At 38.2% G+C, this 25,745-nt stretch overlaps 1 protein-coding gene across 4 annotated transcripts in view; it reads left to right on the forward strand.

Moving 5' to 3' along the window:
• The window catches only part of rgs12b (regulator of G protein signaling 12b), a 51,593-nt gene that overhangs the window by 16,837 nt on the left and 9,011 nt on the right, over nt 1-25,745 (forward strand). For all 4 annotated transcript variants that reach the window (XM_007543925.2, XM_007543911.2, XM_007543918.2 and 1 more), the window contains exons 6-9: nt 16,586-16,607; nt 22,573-22,742; nt 24,430-24,522; nt 24,612-24,755. In XM_007543925.2, coding sequence (XP_007543987.1) covers nt 16,586-16,607; nt 22,573-22,742; nt 24,430-24,522; nt 24,612-24,755 — 429 coding nt within the window. The remainder of the gene's footprint in view (nt 1-16,585; nt 16,608-22,572; nt 22,743-24,429; nt 24,523-24,611; nt 24,756-25,745) is intronic.

The raw sequence follows: 25,745 nt of genomic DNA on the forward strand, positions 1-25,745 counted from the left end.
GATTCAAGCTATATGGCACAATCCTTGCCGTGTCCAACCACAGCAAATGATCTAAGTTCCTGTCAAGATATCAATGTGTTTCTAATAGCTTGAGTTCATAACCTTTTATGTTACATGTATACAAAAAATATATATATTTTCTGTTATATTTGTTGACCTGCATTTATTTTAGTTTAAAATGAACTGGATGCACTAAAACTGTAGTTGTGAGGCCCATCTCAGGAATGACACATCACATGACCCGTTTGAGCCAATCGTTAGGCTCTTTCTGGCTCTTTTGATTTAAAGGGACACCTGTTGATTCCTCCATTTGATCACTCCGTCATTAAAGCTAATTGATTTGGCTGTGTGAATGTATTTGCGTCTCTGTGTGTGTGTGCTTAAGGCTTTTATACATATTGCACTGATAAACTGGATGAAAACGCAGCAATCGTTATTGATTCTAAATCCTTGGATTGACTGATTAATATATAATGTGAAAGAATTCACTAGTGATTTGTTCTTAGTAGTTGTAGATGACTGTGCAGCTGTTTGTGGAGGGTTAAAAAGTTTTGACACTGTGGTGGTGAGCAGCTCAGGATATTATTTAACTGAACACATCAGTGAGAAAAGAAGAGGATTCTCCCAGCCCCTTGACCCAGCATACACACATGCACGCACACAGAACCACAAGGGAACAAAAACTCATTCATACCCTAAAATTATAAATAAAAACACATTCAGGCACCTAAAGATAAGAACTCCACACAAGTTTATTCCTGTGTGTGTGATTGTTCATTCTCACTAAAGAGATCCGTGCGCGTCGTTCCTCGTGATGTCCCCCTGGAGCGGAGCGCGGTAGGGAGGGAAAATCAGATGATGGATCAGGATCAGTGTCGCTCCTGTACGTAAAACACCCCATGAGGTCAGAAGTCACATTTTGCATACTTCGGATTTAAAATGAATACAAATATTTTTGTTTCAACTTCTTACTAATCCTGGATTAAAGGTCTTACTTACCACATCAGAACTGAGAAAACATACGAGTCAGTATGTTTTACTATTCTAGGGAAAAAAATGTATCAGTCTCATTCTGTTGATTTTAGATCCCATGTCTTAGTGTGTGTGGTGTTTGCACTTGGCATGAGTTATCATTACTTTAAAGAGTCATCCTTTTAATTTATTTGGATAAGTTGTGACTCAATTGATATCCAGCAGTTGCAAGGTCAGCGGTTTTATCACCATTCTTCCAAACAGTGTTAATTCTGATTCTCATAATGTCACAAAGGAGTAAACTTGTTAAAACTGAACTTTTATCTTCTGTCACTTTTAGAACCATTCAAACCTAAATGAGAGTAGTTTTGCTCAGTTTAAAGACAACTCCATAAAAAGTAACCAAACCATTTAACTAAATCATCAGTGCCTCACCCATCGCCTCCCAATCACTATAGAATAAATGTAACTAAAGCATTTTTTTGTCAGTTCTATTTTGTTGATCGGTGTTGAGGAAGTTTAAATTTCCTCAACACTGTCCTGCGTAAAATTATCTTCTGTTAGCCAATCTTCAAAATGAAAAATTCAAAAGAACATACCATTGAAGTAAGTCAGATATGTTGATCTCTAAAAGTTGGAAAATGTCTACACGGAAAAAAAAACGACAACTCCTGTCCAAACGTGTCGACATGTGGAGTCAGAGCAGTAATTAAAAGAGTTTGCAAACAACTGCAACTGTGACAAATTTGTCTTGGCACCACTGTGGCATTGTTGGTGGGGAAGATTAAAGAAATTCCCAGAGTAAGATTGCGCTACTGTTCGAAAATGTTTCGTTCCATAATTTCGTACATAGGATTTTGTGTAGAGACGGATTCTGTGTGGATTCTCAAAGCGTGACTGTAAAGGAAAAGTATTTTAACCAGTCTATGATTACAATGTACAGCATTATGAAAACAAAACAAAAAAAAACAACAACACATTTTTAAAGAGTATAATCTTTACGGAGCTAAAAATCCCCAGTTACAGAAAAGACATTTTAAGACCCTTGTTAGACAAAAAGGATCACATATAGAGGTAATTGGGCATCAGAAAGTTGCTCCCCAGCTGTGCACAGCTTCTCTTTTCTTTTTGCCAAGCAAAGCTTGCAGACGTTATGCATAACAGTTGGTACTGTAGTTGTGTGTTTCCTTTGGCAGAACCTTTAATAAGCCACTCCTGGTGAAACACCCCACATATTTTTCTTTTTATCTGTTTTTGTAGTCATGTATATTTTAATTAGATTTTATAGCTATTGGTCTATGCTTAGCAGCAGACACTCATAAAATCATTAGTCTGGGAAATTGGGCTCTGAATACTTTTCTGCAAGAAGTTTAGAAGCTTAGTGAACTGAAAAAAAATACGCTTATAAATTAAATGTTAATGAATTTACTGTTTATATGTATAACATGAATATGGCTAAGACGTTTTTCATTCTATATGTTGTTTATTGTTACATAGTTTCTGGCACTAGGTTGATTTTAATATATACATAGCCATAAATAGCCATCAAAAGTATTATGGATTTGAGTAGAGAAAAATGTAATCTAATCTTTGAAACCATGAGTTGTAATGTTGAATTCTGGAATTTGATTATTCGTTTTTCTACTTTCAAACTGATAGCCTTCTCAAGTTCAGGCTCTACATTTAGTCCCACATAATCAGTGTTTCAGAGGTGGTCTGTTTGATTCTGAAACTGCAAATAATCAAATGGCCAAATGTCGTCAGGTGAAGTAAGATCAGAGAAACGTGTTCGCTCTCTGAACTCGTTTTTCCCCGTGAAATATAAAATGTCCTGCAGAGAACTGGACGTTTTATACTGGCTCTTGCCACCTCAAGCAAAACAATAAATCTCTGCTCTTGTGGAGTGTGTGTTGGCCTTACTGACCCATTTCTCCCTTGGCACAACCTGTTGGCTCTGCTCCCCCACTTTGAGTTGACACAAACTGGTCGGCTAATCTTGCCAGAATTTTTAAGACTATTTACTATTTCCAAATTTTACATACACTTTTTCAGATAATTACTCTGCTAAATGTGGTTGACAGAACATATTATTGACTGCGTGTTGGTCATTCAAAAAAATAAATAAATAAAAATTTTCTTAACAGTTGTCCCAATGTGACTCAGTGTTATGGGTCAATCAGATTCTGTGGCTTGGGGGAATATTTGGAAAACGGCGTGATTTTAAGGAAGTCGTGTGCTTCATTATGAAAATGTATAACTTTCTTGACATTTATGGTTTAAATTCTTTGGCCAAATGTGGAATGTGGTGTACTCTGCCAGGTGTTTTATAATCAACATGTCTGAAACCATAAAAAAAAAAAAACATATAAAAAGAAACACCCAATCATTTTTGCAAACAGTATAGAAACAGTATTTGAGTGCATTAGCTAAAACAATGAGAAAAAAAAAAACTATGTAGTGGCTTTGGTGATAATTTTCCATTTCACAGGTGATGGAAGCTAGCATTGTGAAGGAATAGCACAGGTATTACTGCTTTGTGTCTAACATCCATGTTACTGCTGTTCGTGCATGCACAGACCTGATCTTATTACTTTCAAATAACAATGTGGAAGCTGTACTCAAACAGCTTCCACAGTTAATCTACAGTCTAAAAACACGCTAGAACCGACAATTTTCACTTGTCTACTTGCAACTTCAGCATAGTTGACCTGGCACTACAAAAACAAATTTAGTTAATCTACAGTCTAAAAATAAACTAAGATCCACTAAAAAACAAGAACTGCAACTACAATATTGTTAACAGATTTATACATTATTAAAAAAGATAAACTAGCTATACCTCAGTCTTATAAATACAGTTTTCAGCTGGGTTTTTTTTTTTTGTATTTTACCACGGTTTATTTTACATTGAAGGTACAGTACATTACAATTCACGTCAGTATGTAAACTTGACACAGCCTATGGTGGACGGTCTTAATAAATACCTGAAAAACATTGAAAGAAGTCCTGCATGTAAATTTATTTTATTTTGTAGTACACTTTGAAGCCTTTGTGGGCAGAAATAGCCTAAATACACCTCACACTAATTATTTCAGTCTATTTGGATTATTATCTCAATAAACCAGAAAACTTCATTCACCAGATCTTTTTTCTATCTGTTAAAATATTCTACATCTGATTGAAAAATTATCCTTTAGCAGCTCTGATTCTACTTTTTTTTAAATTGCAGTTAAAAAAAGATGAATAATAACCTGAAAACCTTCTCAACTTTAGCTTTTCTTCTTCTTCTACTACAGGGTTTTAAACTCTGATCCACGAGCACCAAAATCCAGCAACCTTTTTGATGTCATTGCCTCCACCTACCTGAATGAGAAATGCTTGAATTACCTCCTCAGCATGTCATCAGGTTCTGCGGAAGCACTTTAATGACCCAATCATTTGATTCAGATCTGTTAAAGCAGGTAATCGTTGGCCCTGGAGGATAGCGGTTTCGCCCCCATGCTCTTCTCCAGCCGATGTTCCACTTTAGTAGCAACAGCAGGGGGCAGTGTTTGGTTTTACTGTGTCTTATGCAGACATAAAAGAAATAGGAGATAGACTATCCACCTCTGCGGCTTCAGTTATATTTGAAGAAACCAAAAGGAAATGTCTCAGTTTCAGATTTTTCTCTTGCATGCTGATTTCTCCACTATTGTCACAAAGTTTCTGTGGTATTTAGAGTCCTAACGTTTAGGTTTTGCTGCTGCATTATTTTAAAGTGTAGGTATTTTCTACATGGTTCCTCTTTTGTAGGCAGTAAGTTTAAATTATTTTTGATTTTTTTTTTCATGAAATACATGCGTTCCTTGTTGTAAAATTGATCATTAGAAACAATATAACTATTTACTTAGTATATAAAGATGCTCTAAGCCCTGACAGATTAAATAATATTGATATCTGTGTTAACATTTGTTTAATAAACTTTTTTTGTTTTTTTGAGAAATTTACAAAAATGGAAATTTAGGTCAGTATAAGGTAGCAACTTATACTATGCATTCAAAGTGTGTTTCTCTGTTTTCAGGAGATGGTAGCAAATCAAAACCAAACACAGATTTTTTTATTTTTTTTTTATGTTTACATTTTTGTGTTGGACTGGTTTGCTTGAAGTCCATGATATAGTAGACATTCACACAACATCAAGACCTCTTTGGTTTAATGACACTAGACGAACTGAACTCTTTGTTTGTCTCTCATCCCCTTTACATACCATCATTTCAGCTAACCCTGTTTACGCTCCTCATATGTTTTGTGACATTGTACCCTTTCTTATGTTTTTCTGCACTGACAAATGCGTGTTGGGGTTAGTTTGAGCACATGTAATTACAGTATTCATCTCCTAAATCCATTGCTCACACACCAAGACGTGTGAGCAATCAGTTTTCTGAAAGAATTTCAGCTGTGTGGTTTTTTTCCCAGCTTCTGTGGTGATTTCGGGTGTGCAGGCTGAGCTGAACCAGCTCTGACGAACCGAGCATCAAGGCTCCACTGGACTTCCCCTTTAAGAACAGCAGCTCCTGCTAATTAGTGCTTTGGCAGCTGCTTTCGCCTTAGTTTTTGTGTGTGTGCATATTGGTTGTCGGAGGGGTGCCGAGTGCTGGAACCATCCTTGATGTTGCTATGATACGGGGACGTGAAAGGCTAGCATTAACTTTAGCAACAATATGGCACAGCATTTGAAATACCTCGAGCTCTGATGGGGTTTTTGGTGGTAAAAAGAAGGCAAAAAAATATCAGCTCATTTCTGCAAATTGTTCTTAAAATTACTGAAATTATTAGAATAAATTGTTAATGAGATCATATTTAAGTTTTTTTTGTTTGTTTGTTTGTTTTTCATTCAGTTCCTAATTATTCATGATGCCAGATTTGCACTTTGTAACATACACTGTTTAAAGGCCTGTCTGCTCTGCTCAGAGAGTGAACCTGAGTGGAGGCTCTGGTACTTGGCATGTGGGTACACTTCCCCCAAAAAATAAGATTTCACCAGACACCTCGAAGGAATCGTGTGCATCAATACACGCTAGAACCGAAAATTTTCACTTGTCTACTTGCAACTTCAGCATAGTTGACCTGGCACAACAAAAATCACCGCAAGGGGGGTGTGTGTGTGTGTGGAGGGGGGAATGACGGATTCACAGAACTGAAAAAATTTTTTGCTGCTGAAAGGTGATTTTATTTTTCTGTCCTCTGTGGGTTTTTCTTTAATGGGCTCCCTGACTCTGCTGAAGAAAAGCATCGCCATAGCAGGATGCTGTAATCCTCATGTTTCACAGCAGGACGTTTCACAGAGTTTTGTGCTATGTTCCCCTACAAAACCAAATAACACTAAAATGATCGACAGATTTTCTCACCTGATCTGTGGGGTCTCTGCAGACAGGCCTCTTGGCTGCTTCTCTGATTAATGCTCTCTCTGCCTGACGCTTGACTTAATTAATTTGAATTTTGAGGTATCAGAGTAATAGAGGGTGAATCCAAATGCTAAACACTTTTTTTTTTATTGGCAACACCTTTTAAAGTCTTCTAGTAAGCCTGTTGCAATAAGCAATAAATCAGTTGATAAATTAAAACAAGTTTGATCATTTCAATGTGCACGATTGTTTGATTTTCTCGTCTCTCTCTTTCCACCAAAGACTGGATGACAAAAGGCTTCAGTCTGGTCCTTCAGTCTCATCTAGCCCCTTTTTTGACGGTAATTTTGTTTACGGAAACTTCAGTATCCGTTTTATTTGTTTTTGTGTATTTTTCATTTATTTATTTTGAATATTTAAAATGTCTACAGGTTCCAGTGTCAAATGTTCATTAGACATTGAAAATTAAAGTTTATTGGTCTTCGAGGAGGTGCACTTGCATTGTTATGCCATTACCATTATATTACTTGAAAATGTTCTCAAAACAACATTTGTGCTTTTTATGTGAAAAAACAAAAACTCTTTTTTTTCTTTTTTCTAATTTTTCTAAATTGTTCTTCCTTTTTAACTAGAAATTTGTAGGGGGTAGACATGAACTTGAGGCTGTATGCGGCACTTCAGTCTTTGTGTGTATGTTCTGAAGTGTGGTGCTGTGTCCTGTGAAGTGCCTTTGTTTGCTTTGGTTGACCTTTAGCAAAACCTCCTGAACTAATTTCCATCAAGCTGTCCTCTCGTCTCATCGTCTTTTGATGATTTTCTCAGAAACGAGTCGTATTTATATATATTTTTTTTATGCAACTAAAAAAAAAAAAAAATTCTACACTTAGTTGAAAATGATCTCACCTGAACACATTTTCCTGTGATTTGAAGTGGGAGGAAGAGGAGATGGGTGGAGAAGGAAAAACCATGCTGCCGTGTGATTGGCAGGCTGACCTTTGTTCCCTCCCCTTCTTGTGCCTGATGGGGGCGTTTCACTATGGAAACTGAGCCCTTCATGTGTGTGTGTCTGTGTGTGTGTGTGTGTGTGTACGCGCGCGTCTACCGGAGAATGGAACTTGTCAGTTCAGTGGTGAAGGAGTGTGTGTGTGTGAGTGAAACAGAGGGAAACAACCGATCTAATTAGCCAAATTAAACATCATCAGTGAGTTACAGCCCGTTTATTTTAAACAGCTTCTGCTGACTAGTTAAGCAGTTCTGAGGGCACAGCGGCACTGAGGCATGTCTCCATCCATGCCGGTCGTCTGCGCAGGCTTCCTGTTGTAGATTCCTCCTGAAGACGCTCCGTCTGTGCAAGTGTGGCTCAGATATGTAAACTCAACGGTCGGTGGGTTTCCTCCTCTTTGAGAGGAGAGCAGGATGAGCCTGAGGAAGAGGCTCTCCTTCAAGCGCGTCTGGAACTTTAATACAGTGAGTACTTCACATACAAACCCAGAGCGTGAGAAACCGCTTAGCTTGTTATCATTGTTTTTGTCAGTGTTGCTTCAAGTAGACAAGTAACTTAACTTTGCTATTGTAAAGTTTAGTCTGTTTTGTGTAAAGTTAATGAGAAACTACAAAAACGTCACTCTCTGCATGCCAGTGTTACTCTGTTGACTACGTGAGAAAAAAAAAAAAGGGACAAATGCACTATACTGGGAGCTATTTACTTCTGCAAAGTGTAGGACATGCAGAGAAAGGGAATTCCACTGACTTCATCCTGAGGAGAGGGGAAAAATAAGGGAAAAAAAACAGTAATGGATTCTTTGGTTGGAAATGAACAGAGGTTTTTCTATTGTTTTTTGAGAAAATTGATGCGGTGGTGTAAGGTGGTGCAAGAGATTCATTTCAAAGGTAAAATGAGACTTAAAAAAAAAAAGAGGCAAACACAACTTAGCTCCAGGCACTTTTTGTCTTTCTCTTCGAGCCAGATGCTTTATGCAACAGAGAAATTGAGCAGAGAAAAGAAAGTGGGAGCTTCTTTTTTTCTTCCTGCAGAGGCTTCTCTTTTATATGTGTGTTTAACCCTGTGGAGCAAACAACTTTAAAACAATGGAAAGGTGGTTTGAGTGACTCATTTTTAATACATTTCCTCTCATCCAGGATGTCGTCCGTCAGCTGTAAGCCGCTCAGGCAGATGTGCTCGATCAGATTTGCTTTGTGTTTACATCTTGTTTGCTGCTCTGTCTGTTTTAGGCACCAGCCCAAGTATAACAGACATTTCTCACTGGCTCAGACTCTGAGTCACATCTCCTGTGTGGCTCTGTTGTAGGGAAAAACCATTATCTGAATTCCTCCCTGTCAATGAGGGTAGGTATCGATTCCTGAGTGCGCTGCGGGGATTTCTGGGCTCACCCCAGCCTTTCATAGAGAATGTCACCGCTTAGGAACTATTGATGTTTCTGCTGCTCTTCTTGTCCGGCACGTTTCACGCATTAACACCTGAGCCACCTCATTCGTCTCACTTTTGACGATCAGAACCAAATCCTCTTTTCCATGCCACCATTTCCGTGTCGAGCCGTTCTAAAGCCGAGCAGCTCCGCCGTTGCCAGCCTTGGCAGGACGACTCCAGCCTTCTCAATGGCAGCCACTATTCCACCTCATATTCAAAAGTAAACACACAGGCACACACTCGCTCAGACCGTTGGTCCTCCAGCTTCCTCCTGCTGGAAGTGTGTGTGGGAATCAGTGTGTTACCTTTTAGGGACTGTGTGTGCAAACTATTTGTTGGGTAATAGGTGTGGCCTCCTTGCAGTGATGCCACTGTTTACAGACTTTTAAGATATGTTGATGCTCTTTCATAGTTCAGTCATCTTTCACTGGAGCGGTTCAGTTTGGGAAAAGCTAATGCTTCCCACCAAAGGTGGCAGCTCAGAGAAGTGTTGGAGCCAGGAATAAGTTCCTGTGGTGCCTACAGTGTTGTCTTTGTGTGTGGGACTGTATAAGTTGTGTTATCCATCACAGTCTCCACCAATGATAGACATTTCTGTTTTCTGTGTGAAGTGTTAGTGCTCCCTCATTGTCTCATCCCCTAATGCAGACCGTCCTTTTCCATCATCCACCAAAACGTGGCATGTTCTGGAAACTCAACATTGCTATTGAAGGAGCTAGCAGGGACCAACCACTCGCTGCAGTTTTCAGCACCAAACCTGAGTTGAACAAGCCAAGCCTGGGATAATTTTATGACTAGACAATTGGAAACAAAAGGAACATGTAATCAAATAAGATTTAACTCGTAGAAAGAAAAAACAGGACCTTTCCTTTCAGGACACACCAACTACAGCAGGTAACAGAATAACAGTATGACCAGGCACATAGATTTAGTGTTTAATTGTTTTTTTTTTGTTGTTGTTTTTTTACGTGAACTTAACATTATGATTCAGGGTTTAGAAGAAAGGTTTTGTTCAAGTTTAAAAGCAGTCATTATCTTTTCTGCAGTATCTTGCTCTCTTGGTTTCTTCTCTTACTATTTATCCAGATTAGTTGGAAGCTAAAACTACCAGCCCAATAAAGATCATGACTAAATATGAACTTCTGTATTACAACTATAAACTCAGCAGCATGGTGGTTTTCGCTCATTTATGGATCATTAACCCTTTCTTGATGTTTTATGATGATTATTTATTGTAACTTCTAACATACTTTTGGTCTGATAAAGAAATCATTTTAAAAAACTTGAATATCAACAGCGTCCCCACAGGTGAGGCGCAGTACTGCACTGCCTCAACCCAGACTTCTTCCATGCATTTCAACAGGCAATGTGTTATTTCAGTGACTTTGACCATTAAACTGTTGATATCACCAATATAAAAAAAGCTAATTTATGAAAAAACCAAGTGGAACTCTCATCATTTTAGTATTTATTTTACTTCTGATGTATCTATTTCACTTTTTATAATTAAACTTCCCCTGAACACGTCACTGCAACCAGTCAGTTACAAAGATTAGAGGGCAATTACTTTTTCTTCCCCCCCTCCCCCCCAAATTAGAGGTTTATCTGTCAGTTGCATTTGATAGTTACTCCGGTTAACTTTATTTGACAACACTTTGCTTCTGCAGCAATTTGAATCTCCTCACTGAGGAACAAATGAAGCGTTATCATATTCTCTGAAGACATCCGTCACTGCAGCCAAGTTTGAATCCGCAAAATTTGTTTCCAGACACATTCTGATTTTGTACCAAGAAAACTTTCCTCCCATTAGCAAAGAGTTCTTTGTAGATTTTCAACCTCAATCAGACTCTCTACTGACAACGCCTTTAGCATATGAACAAACAAGTGCCATCTGGTGTCTGTGGAAAGTCAACAACTTGGCTTTAAGACTGTGACTGATCTTTATTTTAAATAGTATTCTAGTCTTACTGAAATGCTCATATAAGCTCATATGTAGGCTTTTTGTGTGTTTTATCATAGAAGTACTCCAAAAAAAGAGAGATGTACTTCTATTGGTGTTGTAACACATTTATATACCTCACTTTAAATGTAGGTCTTGAGGAGAGGCATTTGAAGAGGGAATGTCTGGAAAACCCCAGTTATTCTCTCTGGGTTGTCAGGAATGACCAAGACCTGCCAAAAGAGGAGGGAAGACCTGCCTCCTCTTTTGGCAGGTCCTGGTCATTCCTGGACCTGCCAGGACTGAGGATACACAGTCAGTCCAGCCTGTGTTTCGCAGGAATGGTTAGAAGGAAGCTATGGTAATGTGAGATGGAGAAAGGAAGAAGAAGTGAGATTATTGAAGATGGAGGGAGGGGGCAAATAAAATAAAAAACAGGGGGGGGGCGGAGAGGGAAAATACCGTGCAAGGGAATTGGGTGATGAAAGTTGAGAAGAGCAGACTTAAGGTCTAAACCTGGGGCCAAACTTTCCCGACATACAGTCCGTCTGGAAGTGATCACTGTTTAAAAAAAAAAAAGAATACGCACACATAGAAACAGACCCCACATACAAAAAAATTCACAACTTTACCAGATGTCAGGCTTATGATTCAGTAGTTTAGCCCACAGAGAACTCCTCACTCACACTAATGATGTACAAAGACCGATGTTTGGTGAGATGTGAGAAATGTGTGGTTAGATCAGTGAAAAGAGCAGTTAACACACTTCTGCCCCTGTTATTAAGCTGTTCCTCTCTGGTCGTTCAGCCACACTCACTTCCTGTTCAGACACATCAGACCTTTTTCACCTGCAGGGACACACGGACGTCTAATCCCAGTGATCAAACTCACTGTGCCATCTGGGCCAGTCAGAGTAGCTCAAGACAAGATCTGGACAGTATGTAGATGAGCCAGAGCAGCACATATGCTGCACCGAGAGGTCACATATGATGAGAACTTGTGATTCAATTGTAGAGTGAAACTCATATAACTCCATTACATGCAGGGTAATACATTTCAAAAATGCATGTCTGTTAATTTGCATGATTATAGTTTACATCTAATGAAAACCCACATTTTGGCCCAATGCAGTCATGAGGAACGCTGTCGACTTGTTTGAAACCCTCCATGAGGAAAATAAGTCATAAAGCTGTTTCCTGACAAAGCTGGTGGTTCACCCAGGGTTGTCTCCATGTACATTAATGGAAAGTGGAGTAGAAGGAAAAACACACACAACCACAGCTGTTCATTGTGTTTTATGAATCTTATTTAATATACACGTTTCACATTTTAAACGGAATTACAGGTACTGGCTTAAAATAATGTTTTAGTAATTATCTAATTCATTAAGAGGCACCTTTGTTTTTACAATGCCAAGTCACATTCCTGCAGGACATGGTTGGCTCCATCGCCAATTAAAACAAAGCCAGATACAGCATTAGGAAAATTCTCATCCTTGACAGAGTGCTTATTTTAAAAAGTTTTGTCATGTGTAGACATAGCATGGCTTGAGTTCAGGAGGCTCTTTGTTCGTGGGTGAGTCATGGGTATTCATTAACTAAGGAGTTCATGCCCAGCTCGGTTTTGGTTGTGGATTTATAATAAATGTGATCACCTGCTAAGTCTTGAACTGGCATACGTTCTCTTCAACAAAGTTAGGTTTTCAGGGTAAGTTTCAGACATGAATTAGGTTGTAAAATCAGGGCAGAGTGTTTTTTTTTTGTTTGTTTGTTTTTTGTCTCATTATGTGAGTGTGAAGACTACAGTGAAGCTGTGGGAACCAACTGACTACTAGAAATGACTGTTAGTTCCAGTTTGACTAATATCCGAGATCCTCCCATAAGTCATTTTGTTTCCTCTGTCCTGTGGGTCGTTGTCACTGAAATGCTCTGATTTAACTCCTGATGCTGAATGTAAACTCAGATTCCCCCCCCCCCTGGTTGTATCAGTGAACACAGGCAGTGATACAAACAGTTGTTTGATTTTTGCTTTGGTTCTTGAATGCTGTGAAATCCACTGAGATTTGAGTTCAGTCAATTTATTATCGAATACAGGAAATAAAGAGGAAAAATGTGATTTCATAGAAATGAAGTTGCAGCATTTCTTATGACTAGCTGTGAAAAACACTCTAGAAATATCTTTTTTTATTCACAAGACTCCCACATGTCTGTGCAGGGTAATAAAATCATTACAAGTCAATATCTTGATGGCTGGGTTGCTTTCATCTCCCCTGCTGATATTATTATAGTATTTTCTGCTGTTTACATCTGTTTTTCCTCCATCGCCCCACACGTTCTCAATGGCAGACAGAACTGTCTCGGACAGCTCCCCACCTCTTCTGTCCTGTCTTGCTCACGTCTGTCTTTTTGTATATTTATCCATTACTTTGTCTGAGTCACAGAGGTTTTCATTGTTCCACAGTTAGCTTCATTACTGGTGTCTGTGTTGAATGACCTCATCCCAGCTGAGCAAGTCTGAGATACAAATCCGTGCTGCGCGCATAGTTTGTGTTTCTGTGTTCTGGTATTAGTTGAGGAAACTCTGAATTTTGTCGAGCAGAAGTTTAGCTTTATTGTGTTGCTTTTTTTATTATGTGTTGAGTCAGTGAAATAGCAAAAATATCATCCAGTCATTTCCCATACTTTCTCAAAATTGTGTCGGTGCAAGAGGTGGGTTGCACCCTGGACAGGTGAGCTGTCCAGGGTGCAACCTCACCTGGACAGCTCACCTGTCCAGGTGAGTTGGACAGATGAGCTGTCCAGGTGAGGTATCCACCTCATCTGGACAGTCCATCACAAACCACGTCCTGGTTTGTGGCCAGCAAAAATAAATGTCACTGTTTTTTTGTTTTTTTTTACATTAATTAACTCAACTTCCCTATTTCAGAATATGGCTCTTAAATCAGGAACATGTGGATTAACACCCTTAAGCAAAAAACCAAGTTGAATGGCCTTTAGATTCAGTTAGGAGTCCACCAGCTGTACATCCTCACTTGTCAAAGTTTATTCACTATATCGTCCAAATGTTCTCCAAATCGGTCAGATTGTAAAAAAATCTTTTTTTCAGTGAAATCGCCACAAATGTTCATCATTAGCAGTATTAGTCCTAAACTTTGGCTTTGACCTTTTCCAAAAACATTAATTCAATCTTGAGTCATTAAGTTGTTTTTTTGTTCATTTTAACAGATGCTTTGATTCACTATTCCGAAAATGAAATCCTGTTTTAAGTTTTCTAGCAGACACCTGGAATTTTGGGTCAATGCTAACTTTTAGTTGGAACAGGTAATTATATCCTCCTGGAAAATAAACAGAGTTCAGTCTAGGTGAAAGAGCCCCCAAATCCCTTTCATCATAACCTTTCACAAAGGTCGCAGTGTGCTTTTCATAATTTGTATTGTTGCTCATGCGCCAAATAGACCATCTGGAATTGCGGCCCAAACATTCACCTCCCACAGGGTTTTGGGAAATTTTAGCCAGGCATAGATGTTTACTTTGGACAAAAATATATCAGTCTTGTAATCCTATTCCTTTGTCCAGACATTCGGAGAAGACAGCCGATTGTTGTCACATGGAGAACACAAGCACTTGCCAGAAATGGCCCCACAGTGTTGCACGTCTCTTGTTTAGAGTCATCTTTTGGTGATGTCGTCCCACCCGGACATCTGATCTTTGTTATAGGTTTATAAGAGTCATATAATTGATGGCTGATGTGAAGTCAGGAGGACTGAATGTTAAATTTGCATACAAAATTGCTTCAACATGATAATAGCTTGTGAGCACCTATTTGTATCTAGGTTATTGCAACTTTTGGACTTTTTTTCACAGAACGATTTTCTTTTGTTCAAGTGAATTCTGCAGGCTATGCGTCACATGTAAAGTTGAAAAAATATGACTAATATATATAATGATCTTTTGCATGATAAGAACTTTTGATCTGGGTGTTCATACTTCCACTACATATTGTAGGTTTTAGGCCAGAGAACATCTTGTAATGTTTTAACAATTTTGACAACTTGTGTCAAGCATATTTAACATTTAATAAACATACGATATATCTCAAATTGTTTGACTGGACTCAGATATCCATATGTTCTCAGATGCAATAGGACACTATTGTTTTTATTTAAGGGATAGAGAATGTTTTCCTCACAGCTTTGCAAGCAGAGAAGATACTGTAAGCTGTTTTAATTAGCTTAGGAAAGAAAAATGTTTTTTGAAGTTCCAAAAGAAGCTCTGGAAAAAATTAAGAAACCACTGAACATTTTTTTTCTCTTATCAGCAGATGTATGTGTGTGACAGTCACTGCATTCCAGTGTGAATCCATCACCCATCACTAAATGCTTAAAGAAGACTGGTTAGTTGAATCCAAAAGCAATGTGAAAGACTGGTGGAGAGCAAGCCGAGGTGCATGAGAGCTGTGAAAGAAGAGCAGGATTATTCCAACAAATGCTAATTTCTGAAGTCCTCCTAAGCTTAAACACTTGTTTCATGTTCTGTAAAGATATTTATGTGTTTGCTTTATTGGAGGTTTATAACAATTTTTTGACATTTTGTCATTTTCTGCAAATAAACGCTCTAAAAGTCAATAGTTCATTTGGATTTTGAGAGAAATATTCTTGGAAGTTCATTAAATTAAACAACTGTCTTTATTTTACTCAGTTATATATATATATTTTTTATAAATGTTAAGATTAGTCGTCTAATTTTTTCCTAAAGTTGTATATTTTTAAGACTCTTATTGTGAAGACTTTAAGGAAGTTGTAGTTTCTCTGCTGTCTTCATCTAATAGAATAAATAAAAAAAATAAAAACTCGCCTTATTGTTTTTGGCTGTCCTGTGAATAAGCTGCACCATATGCTCTAATGGATCTGATCAGCTGATAAGAGTTAGACAAATCAGACTGAAGAGCGCAAACATATGGTTGAATGTCAGCTTACTTTTATCATTGGCGTCTAGGTATCTAGAAGCTGCTGCAGGCTTTTTGTTTCCTTCTCTAGGTAGTGAAGATGAAACCATGTTCAAAAAGTCTTTGTTGTGCCGTTACTAAGTCCAGACTCTCTTGGCTCTGCATGCAAGGACTTCTGTGACGTCAATTAAACAGGGGAGTGACAACACAGATAGCAACTGGAAGTACGTAAATATTATGAATATTTACAGTATTTTAATATTAATATTAAAATAAACGTGTAATATTAACACATTTTACCAATATTTTTTGGTTTAGTTCGATTGCTGAGCTGGCTTGTTGTAGACGATGCCATTATCACTCAACTGTCTGTTTTCCCTGCAATCAGGTGTGGTTATACCATCCACTGCTATCAGCTTGTGGTGTCGTATGATTTGCATCCTACTTGTCATTCATAGGTTATTGTTTAAGTGAAACCAGCTCCATTTTATACAAAGAGTCTAAATGTTGCTGTGGTGTATATTACTCTCCATATAAGCTCCTTTGAGTTACAATAAGATGACAGACATGTAGACGAACATCTCGCCGTACTGTAAAATCAAGGGCATGCCGCCGTTTTTACCTTTTTCCAAGCAAAACACACAGTAAGCCCCTCCCCCTCAGCAAGGAAGTTTCCCTGCAGAGCCTGTTTAGGCGACTCCACCCACCTTGAATACAATAAGAGTGGGCACCAACCTGTTATGGAGTGAAAATGTGTACGATGACGGGACCTGGCCTGTAACAGCCTCCATGTGGCTGGAAGTGCATGTCCAGGCAGCTGCCTCATGGCCCTCACAGACTGTGGGAGCCTGGATAAATGTGTGTTAGCTCTGGGCCAAGGAACAATCCTAACCCATGTCTCTGTGTTTCTTTTTTCAGTCCGCTGCAGTCTCAGATGGAGGTGAGTACATGAGCCTTTTAAACATTTAACACCGTCCAGAATGCTTTCTTATTATATTTTGAATCTCAGCAGTGAACGTACAACTGGGTTATGATGAATGACCAACTTTAGAGTATCATGTTTAGCCACTTAAACATTTCTGTACTAACAGGAATAAATTTTACCTGTAGATGTCTTTCTGTGTATTTTGCTGCTAAACGTCTTGTTGTTTCTAAAGTCATTTGAGTCCTTTTAGTGTGCTGGGAACTTCCTTGTTTTTCCTGTTGCCATTTTTCCCTCTCAGTCCTGTAGTTTCTAAAGAATACTGGTTTTTCCAAACTGACTAGAGGCGTGAGTGCTCGCTGTTGTTCCTAAGCGTTTCAGATCAAATCTACAAGTGAGTTTATGTCATTTGGGTTCATATCAAAACTGATCAAATTCAGTGGTACTCTACATCTTAAATAGTAAAAAAAAAACAAAAAACAGTAGTTCTGTTTATTGTTTTCTTCGGGTACAATCTGGTTTAACCTGCTCAGCTCCTTCCCCACCTCTGTCTGCTCTGCAACAGCTGCAATCAATGCCGAGTGTCATATGTGTCACCACATTAACTGTGCGGAGACATCCAGCAAAAAGTTGTACATAAGACACTGATTGAGAGCTTAGTTGCTCCTTTCTAGCAGAAGACAAAATTCACTTTTATGATGGTTTTGTGAGATTATTTCAGAAACAAGCCCATTTGTTGTGTTTAGTTGAACTCTGAAAGGATGCTGGTGCTTCTGCGTTCCTCGCAATATAGCGATTTCACCCTTTAGCTATTTCAAACCTGTGGTGGAAAATTTGCACTTTTAGTAGTTTAACATCGAACTTTTCCAAGTACAAATGGGAGCCATCTGCCACAGGACGTTTTGCACCAGGCTGTATTAATTTGGATTTGCCATGGGAATGTTTTATGCTCACTTTGAACTATCCATAGTACTTTACTACATTCTGCTCATAGAGAAACCAAAGGAAATTTGGTCAGAGGATTTCTATAAATAATGTCCACCAAGAGGAGGTCACTCTAGGTTATTTTGCTTTTAATTGGTCATATTTAATTAGAGTCATCTGGCCTAAATAAAGATCAGAAGCTCAACTAATGGGAAAAGTTAAAAATAAAGTTTTTGGAAAATTACACAGAATGCAATTCGATTATACATGAAAAATGACATGTTGGCCTTTTCATGATTTTTCATCCCCGAGATATATCATAATCAGACTAACACAAATGTAATATGTGCTCCTAATGCTTTCTGCATTGACACTTAAAACTACCAAGAAAATTGAGGTGGTATAGATTTGTTCTCTTTATTCAGGTGTGAAATTGTTGAAGGACGGAAACCAAATGACGCTTGGGTTTTGAATTTACCACTCTACAAATGGATGTACTTGATCCAGGCCCAACATTTCTGAAGCTATGTTGTGTCACAACATGTTTTTCTTGCCAAGTTGTTGCATGTTGCAATGAATTAGCATGTGGATACATTCTGATGGGATTTTATCGCCCCAGAAATTTACATATAAGGCTTAACTGAGGCCAGATGGAAGATAAAAGATGTAAGAAGTGGCAGACAAAAGGTTTTTAAGCAGTTTGTTGTTGACGCTCAGTTTTAATGTAGAAAAGTTTATGATCTTATTTACTCTGTAACTAAGACCAGTGAATCACTCTTTTGTGATTTATGAGCAAAGTTAAACCCGTTCTGTGCTCGTGTGTGAGACGTAAACAGCATAAAGATTGTAACGTTTATGGAAAAATAAACTATTTTCTTTAACATCAATTGGTGTGTTCTTTAAATTTACTTAGAGAAAAACACTGAGTTTTTAGCTTGCATTACCATCATCAAGCTAAAGAAAGCTGTAAAAAAAAAAATCCAAAGAAGGGGTTACAACCTGAGCAACAATGTCTGAAATAATTAGCAGCATTTTTTTCTTTCTTGAAATTTATTCCAACAGACATTGTCAATGTATTAACAGCAGAAAGTAGTTATTAAACCTTTTATTATTTGTAAAATTAAAAAGTAAATATTATTTTGTGCTTGGTGTAAATATATTTAGAAATACAATCTATAGACATTCACCACCATTCAGTCCTTGCTAGTATTTCTTCCTTACAAAACGTGGCCCTCTATTGTCCTGTGAGCTTTTCATGCTTTCACACCTTGGGATGTGTGCTCTGTGTTGATGAGATCTAAATTGAGTTTGTGGTTGTTTTTTTACACCACTTGGTACTATTGTCATTAATGCTCTTCAACAGTAACATGCTATATATGTGCAGAATCAGCACAGTAGAGCTGAGCTTAGTATTTGATTGTCTTTATTGTAAATCTTTGCTGTTATGTCTGTAGTTTTCTGCTATCAATCTTCTAAACATTTTTGAAGGTTAAGCATAGCATGGGCTCTTTGATTCATCAAAAAGTGTAAATGGCAGCTTTTTATCCTGTGTGTGCGTGTAGTAGTAGTGTTGGGGTTCAGGCTTCATTAGTCTCAGTAGAGGCCTTCCTTTAACGAGCCTTTCATCAATGCCGCGCTTCAAGTGTGTGTGTTTCTGTGATGTGAGTTTGTGTTTGTGCTTTAGTGTCCCCTCCCTCGTCTCTGAATTATTTACCACCTCGAGGCCGGCGTGCACTTGGATCACTTACCTGGCTGGAAGCTAGTGCCTGTGTGTTAGTGTGCATGCAGGTGTGTGTGTGTGCATGTGTGGGTGTGTGTGTGTGTGTGTGTGCGTGCCTTCTGCGACCCAACTCTCTCTGTGGTTCCTCAGGTTGTCGTCCAGGTTGCTAACCAACGGCAGCGTCTCCTTCTGCACCTTTTTCTCTTTCCCCCCTCTCTCCAGTTTCTTCCTCCCTGTGATGTCAGCTGTTTGTGCCCTTTATTGGACTATTTGTTCAGGCTGGAGTGTTTGAGGTTTTGAGGCGGGGGGGTGGGGGAGAGTGATAGGGCCCCTGATAGGGTGATTATGGATGTAGGGGCTTGGTTACCCCAAAGGATTCGATACTTGCCCCGCTGGCACCACACAGGCTCCTACCAGCTCTACCCAGGTGAGAAAATCGCAGGAGTTTTCATAGATTGTTTTCCAGCTGGAGGAAAATGTAGAGCGCAAGAAGGAGCAATAAAACGTACTGAATGGTAGAGACTGTGGAATCGAATATCTTAGTTGCTATACTGACTGAGGTTTAAGAGGAATCTTAATGCTGCAGCTGATGATAAAATATTGCGATTTTTTTTTTTTTCACTTATTGTGTGCTGCACAGTTAGCATTTTGGCTAATCACTTCATTTATTACAAAAGAAAACCATTTAATGTTGCACTATTAAAAGTGTAGACAGTAATTTAAGACAGGAAAATGTTTATTTACCTTTTGTGTGCTGACTTTACCTACTTTCCTGTCTGTTAAGCAGAGCTAGCTTAAATTCTGGATTTAAGAAATATGCTACACAATTTCTCCTATGAGTCTCATGGCAAAAAAACATATGTTGCTAAAGTTTTCGTGCCTCTTGAATTATTTTACAATTTTTCAAATTACATTCACAAAATGTAATGGAATGTTTCTTTGGGGATTTTATGTGATAGACCAACGCAAAGCAGTGTGGATTTGAAAGAAACCGATAGGTAAAAGAAGGTGCTCTGCTAAGACGATTTTGAAATTGAACTCTTTTTACCAACATGCAAAACTCTGAGTGGTGAAAAAATAACTTTGGAAATATTAGCTGCTGGGTGAGATCAGCCTAATATCATGCTTTTGTGAGAAACAAACAAACGCGATTCAATAACATAATTATAACCTGCTGCATAAAGCCGCTGCTTACTGTATTTTTAGTTAGATTTTTTTGAGGGAACTTTGTTTTATCCATCTGTCTCTGTGATAAGTGCAGTGGGGTCTGTGACGCTGAACAGAGCGCTTGGTTTAGACAGCACAGACAGGTTTACACAGATTAATGTTTTCTCCTTATATACAGTGATAAAGCTTCATTAATATTTAGCAGAAGCCTCAGGAGTTTATTTTTAATCTGCCCTTGAAGAGAACTTTGCTGTGAAATGTGTGGATAAAAACATTTCGTTTTGTTGCAAACAATTTTAAAGATCCGGTGTGAAAACTGTCACTGATAAATAATAATAATCAATTAAAAAAGAAAAAGTAAGAAATGAAGCGCAAAAGCAGAAGTCACATTGAAAGTGTCCACCGATCGCCCAGATTGGAGGTTTTTAATCAGAGAGGACTTTAGCAGTGGGTACAATCCTCCTCTTTCACATTTTTTATTTTTTTTTATATTTATTTACAGCATCTGCGTTGTTCAGGGCACCTGACTGCCGCTGTCCTCCCTGTGGCTGTTCTCCCTTTTGGTTTTATCTCAACATAGCAGGCCACTTTCTGTTAGTCTGGCCTGCAGCTCATTGCTGGTTATTCTCAGCTCCCCTCCTCGCCTTCTGATCAGAGCTAAACGGTAGGAACATGGGCACAACGCGGCGGAGTGGTGGGAAACACAAGCAATTCTTGGATTGTCCAAGACTCTCCCAAGAATAATAAAGCATGGATTGATTCAGAAAGCCTATTAGATTTGAATATTACGAGTGTTTTCAGAATTACGACTTTTTTTGAGAAACAGTCAGCTTTATTGGCCAGGACTGTGGGCACTCATGAGGTTCAAGTGCCCACAGCATATAGACATTAAGTATAAATAAACCGGTTATAAACCGCATATAAAGAGTTATTAAAGTTTTTGTGAATAATACAAGTAGCTCGGTTTTAACTAATTGGACTTCTAGGTTTTCTAGAGCTGTATCTAGAGAAACCCAGGAGCAGAAGATGGTCTCCCAGGGCAGGTTTCTACCTGTGCTTTAAAACTGACAGGGGAAACATTGGTGCCTAATGAGTTCCAGTGCGACTGCGCTGCTTTCAGCACAATCACAGCGGACTCCACTGAAATTCCCTCCGGAGTCCGTCACTACACCCAGATTTCGGGCCTCATCGCTGGTTTCCAGCTGTAAAAGCTGAAGCTGTGTGCTGTTCCTCTTCAGGTCCGAAGATAATAACCTGTATATTGTTTCTGTTGACCTGGAGAAAGTTACGGCTCATCCACGCATTGATTTATGTGTCATATGTCTTGTCTTCTAATACAAGATAGTGTTACAATACTGATGTAACTTTATATTTATAAAAATTAATTCAGATCTCATCTTGTTTTGCAGTTGATGCAAAAAGAGTTAAAAAAAAAAGCATGTAAATAATTGCAAACAAAATCATCTTGCAATCAAAAAGTTGCAGTTTTAGCCACAGGGTGTGATTAAAAGTACTATTCGGGTTCAGCACTTTTACCATTATCATTTATCGATTCTGATTTCCCATTTCACAAACGTCTGACTTGCCAATTCAAATTTCAATAAAATCAAATTTTTTTATCCCAACGGTTAGGTTGGCATAGCAGATTTGAAACTTAACAGAAAATTTAAGAAACTACAGCAACTTAGTAGAGAAAGTCGCTTTGCAATTTGAAACGTGTGGGTTTGATTCCAGCTTCCACATGTCGATATGCCCCCAGGTAACCCCAAGTAGATCTGTGTATCTATCTGTGTGTGAATGTGTGGCTGGGTGAATGTGGCTCTACAGTAAAGTTCTTTGTGTGGTGTAACTAGAAAAGCACTGCATATAAATCTACTCCATTTACTACTTAATAAATTATACCATTATCCCTGTTTATGCAAGAAAGAAAAAAAAACATTTAGTTCTTCTTTTCAATTCACAGTAGTCTATTCCGCATTTAATTAATGCAAAGGAAAAATCTGATTCCCCAATAACAGACTTGTCAATGACTGATCATTGATAACTGACCGAGTCAAAACTGTCCGAACGCAACCTTTGGCGGGCTGATTTGCACGTCACTAAATTTGAGTGGTTCCAGCCTTTAAGAACTCAAGGATTTAATGTTGCGTGTGGATTTGTTTTCGTAAACAGAGCTGAACAGCGTGGAGCTGCAGGGCTGCAGCAGCGACAACAGTCTGAACAGCAATGCCAGCCTGCCCAGCGTCCAGAGTCACCGGCGCCACACCGAGAGGAGGGTGGCCAGCTGGGCCGTCTGCTTCGAGCGGCTGCTGCAGGACCCTGTAGGAGTCCGCTACTTTTCGGTAAAATGACACCGCCTGAACGTGTCTCACTAGCAGATGCTGTGGACAAGCAGACTCTAAATGTGTTTGTCAGCAACAATGTATTATAAATTTCAATTTATTTTATTTATTTTTTTTTAAATTACAAGTGTAAAAAGTGAGTGTTTTAACGTAATTGTTTTGCTGCAGAGTCGTGATGAACATTTCTGGGTTAAAGCGTCAAAATATTTTGTCAGACTTCCGACAGTCAATCAGATTTCCACTTGAATCAACCGTTATTTGAAAGGTTTCACGATACCGCTTAGTCTAACGAGATTCCCAGAAGCTTTAGGGAGAGAATCAAGCCCACAGCATCACAGATCTTCCACCGTACCTAAAAGTGGGCGGCAAGCCTGTTTTTGTTAAAAAAAAAGTTGAATTCAGTCTTTATCTGACCTGAACATATAACTCCAGTTGAAGTCCAAGTAGAATTAGGAAACTCCACATATTTTGATGGTAGGATATGAAAGTGGGCTAACATTTAGCGACCCTGAGATGCCTCTCTTTGCTTCATCTCTCTAATGTGAGAGAGGTTTTGTTTTAATGTCTTTACCAGCTTCCTTCCTCTGCTTGGTGACAAGATAAACATGAGTCCTCATCCAACTTAGTGACCAGTGACTAAAGTGGATCTCTGGACTTCTCTGTTTAGTTCTATTTATTTGAAATGGTTTGTTAGATGTACTAAAATTTGGTAACCATTAAATTTTTTTTATAGATATGTTTATATTTTTTTTGTTTAATAACAACAATATAACACAAACCAAAATCTCAGCAGTGCAGTCCAAAGGAGAGGAAAAAGGGAAAGAAAATATAGGGGGCATACGTATTTTCATCATTTTATAGTCAAAGTCTAAGAATTTGTAAATGCTCAAGACAGGATGGTGGACATGTGGTCATCAGCATAGTCCAAAAAGGGCTTCCATATGCATGCAAAGATGTCAGTCTTTGGATATTTTCCAAAATAAGCTTCTTCCACCCAGAAATAGAAGGAGACTTTTTGGAAATCCATTGCAACAAAGTATTCTCTCAAGCACAGAAGATTAGGATATCGTACAACTTACTCTTGTTTTGATTTTGAATATGTTTACTTGGTAGACCAAGGAGAAGAGACACTATCACATAAAAAAAAAAAAACATTAAAAGCATTTTTTTCCTAAAATGGCATTAATTTCCCCTTTTCATAAATATCGACAATGTTATTTTATTTGCATAGCAGATTTAAGCAACTGAACCATTCAAAGTGCTTTGTGTGATTAAAAAGAGAGAAAAAAAACAACAAGCAAGAAACAATAAATTGATATTCAAATTAAATGTAGGATTCCCAACATTTTAGGAGTTTTTAAACATTTTCGCCAGCTTGCTTCAGAAATTTGTATATATTTGTATAAATTTGTATATATTAGCTATATTTACAGTGCTTCTGCTACTGTAAATATAACTCTATTAAATTATTACAACACAGTTTTGCTCAGTATTATACTCAGCTGTGTGGCAGTATAGGGTGAATCATATCACACAGATTCTGCTTTTACTTTTTACAGAACAAATGCGTCTTTCAACTTTTTCTACGTGTTTCTGATTAAGACCTATGCATGAATTTGTCTGATTGTGTGTGTTTTTTTTTTTCCGTCTTCCAGTTTTTAATCCATATTTCATCTATTTTCTGCAGGAGTTCCTAAAGAAGGAGTTCAGTGAGGAGAACATCCTGTTCTGGCAGGCCTGTGAATTCTTCAGCCATGTTTCCGAGAACGACAACAAGCAGGTAACATACCTTATTTGATTAATACTTTTAGCACACACTTGCATCCATTTGAATCCCTCCTGTATTTTCTATTTTTTATTTTTTTTTAGCTCTCGCAGCGTGCCAGAGAGATCTACAACAGCTTCCTTTCCAGTAAAGCAACAACGCCAGTCAACATCGACAGTCAAGCCCAGCTTGCTGACGATATCCTCAACGCACCAAAACCGGACATGTTCAAGGAGCAGCAGCTGCAGGTACGGAGACATGTTTTTATAAAGGCTTCTGCTACAGTTTTAACCTTTCACATGCAAAAAAAAAAAAAAGAAAAAAAAAAAGAGCCACTTCCTGTTAGACTAATTTATTATTCTTCTTAAAGTGAATCAAAACATAACTCCTTTGAAAATGCTCTCTGGACACACTGTCAAGTGCTCACACAACACAAGGCCAGTCATTCATCTTTGCCTGCTGTCGAGCAACACCGACCTGAATGGCTCCTTACACATGCATGTTGTCGACGGGGCACAGCGTCTGAAAAGCCCTATTGATTTCAGCTGTGAAGCTCAGATGTTCAAACTCTGATAAGGAAGTCACAAGGCCTGAAGGATATCCTCACTATCATGCTTTTTTTTTTTTTTTTTTTTACATATTAGACACCCACACATTTTCTGTTCAATAACTACACACACACACACAAATCGGAAAGCCTTATGGTAACCTTGCCAGAATATCTTGGGATTGATGTTAAATCCATGATTGCATCACAGTCTTCCGTTTTCTTGACCTTTCATTTCAGAAGCTAAATATTTGATCTTATATTTTCAATCACAAATAAGATGTAGATAGGTTGATTACTTTTATACCTCTTGAGGTTTTTCATGTTTTGTCATGTTAAACCACAAGCTCTATGGGGATTTTATGTGACAGACCAACACAAATTATTGTAAATGGAGAATGGATACATGGCTTTTAAAGTTATGATACAAATCCATATCTAAAAAGTGAGGTATGCATGTTTTTTTAATCTTCTGAGTTACTGTTTTCCAGAACCATATATTGTTAGATTTTCAGCTGCGTCACACAGCTGGTCTTATGGAGTTCGTCTCTAGCAATTGAAGAGTGTCTGAACCTCAGTTTTCAAGTATTGATGTTTGGACTTTGGACAATTTTATCACACTGCAGTGCTTTGATACATTGTAGCTCTGGTTATATATTTAGAGTATTTGTCTTGCTGGACATATTTCATG

The sequence above is a fragment of the Poecilia formosa genome, unplaced genomic scaffold (assembly GCF_000485575.1).
Source record: "Poecilia formosa unplaced genomic scaffold, Poecilia_formosa-5.1.2 Scaffold11, whole genome shotgun sequence".
NCBI lineage: Eukaryota > Metazoa > Chordata > Actinopteri > Cyprinodontiformes > Poeciliidae > Poecilia > Poecilia formosa.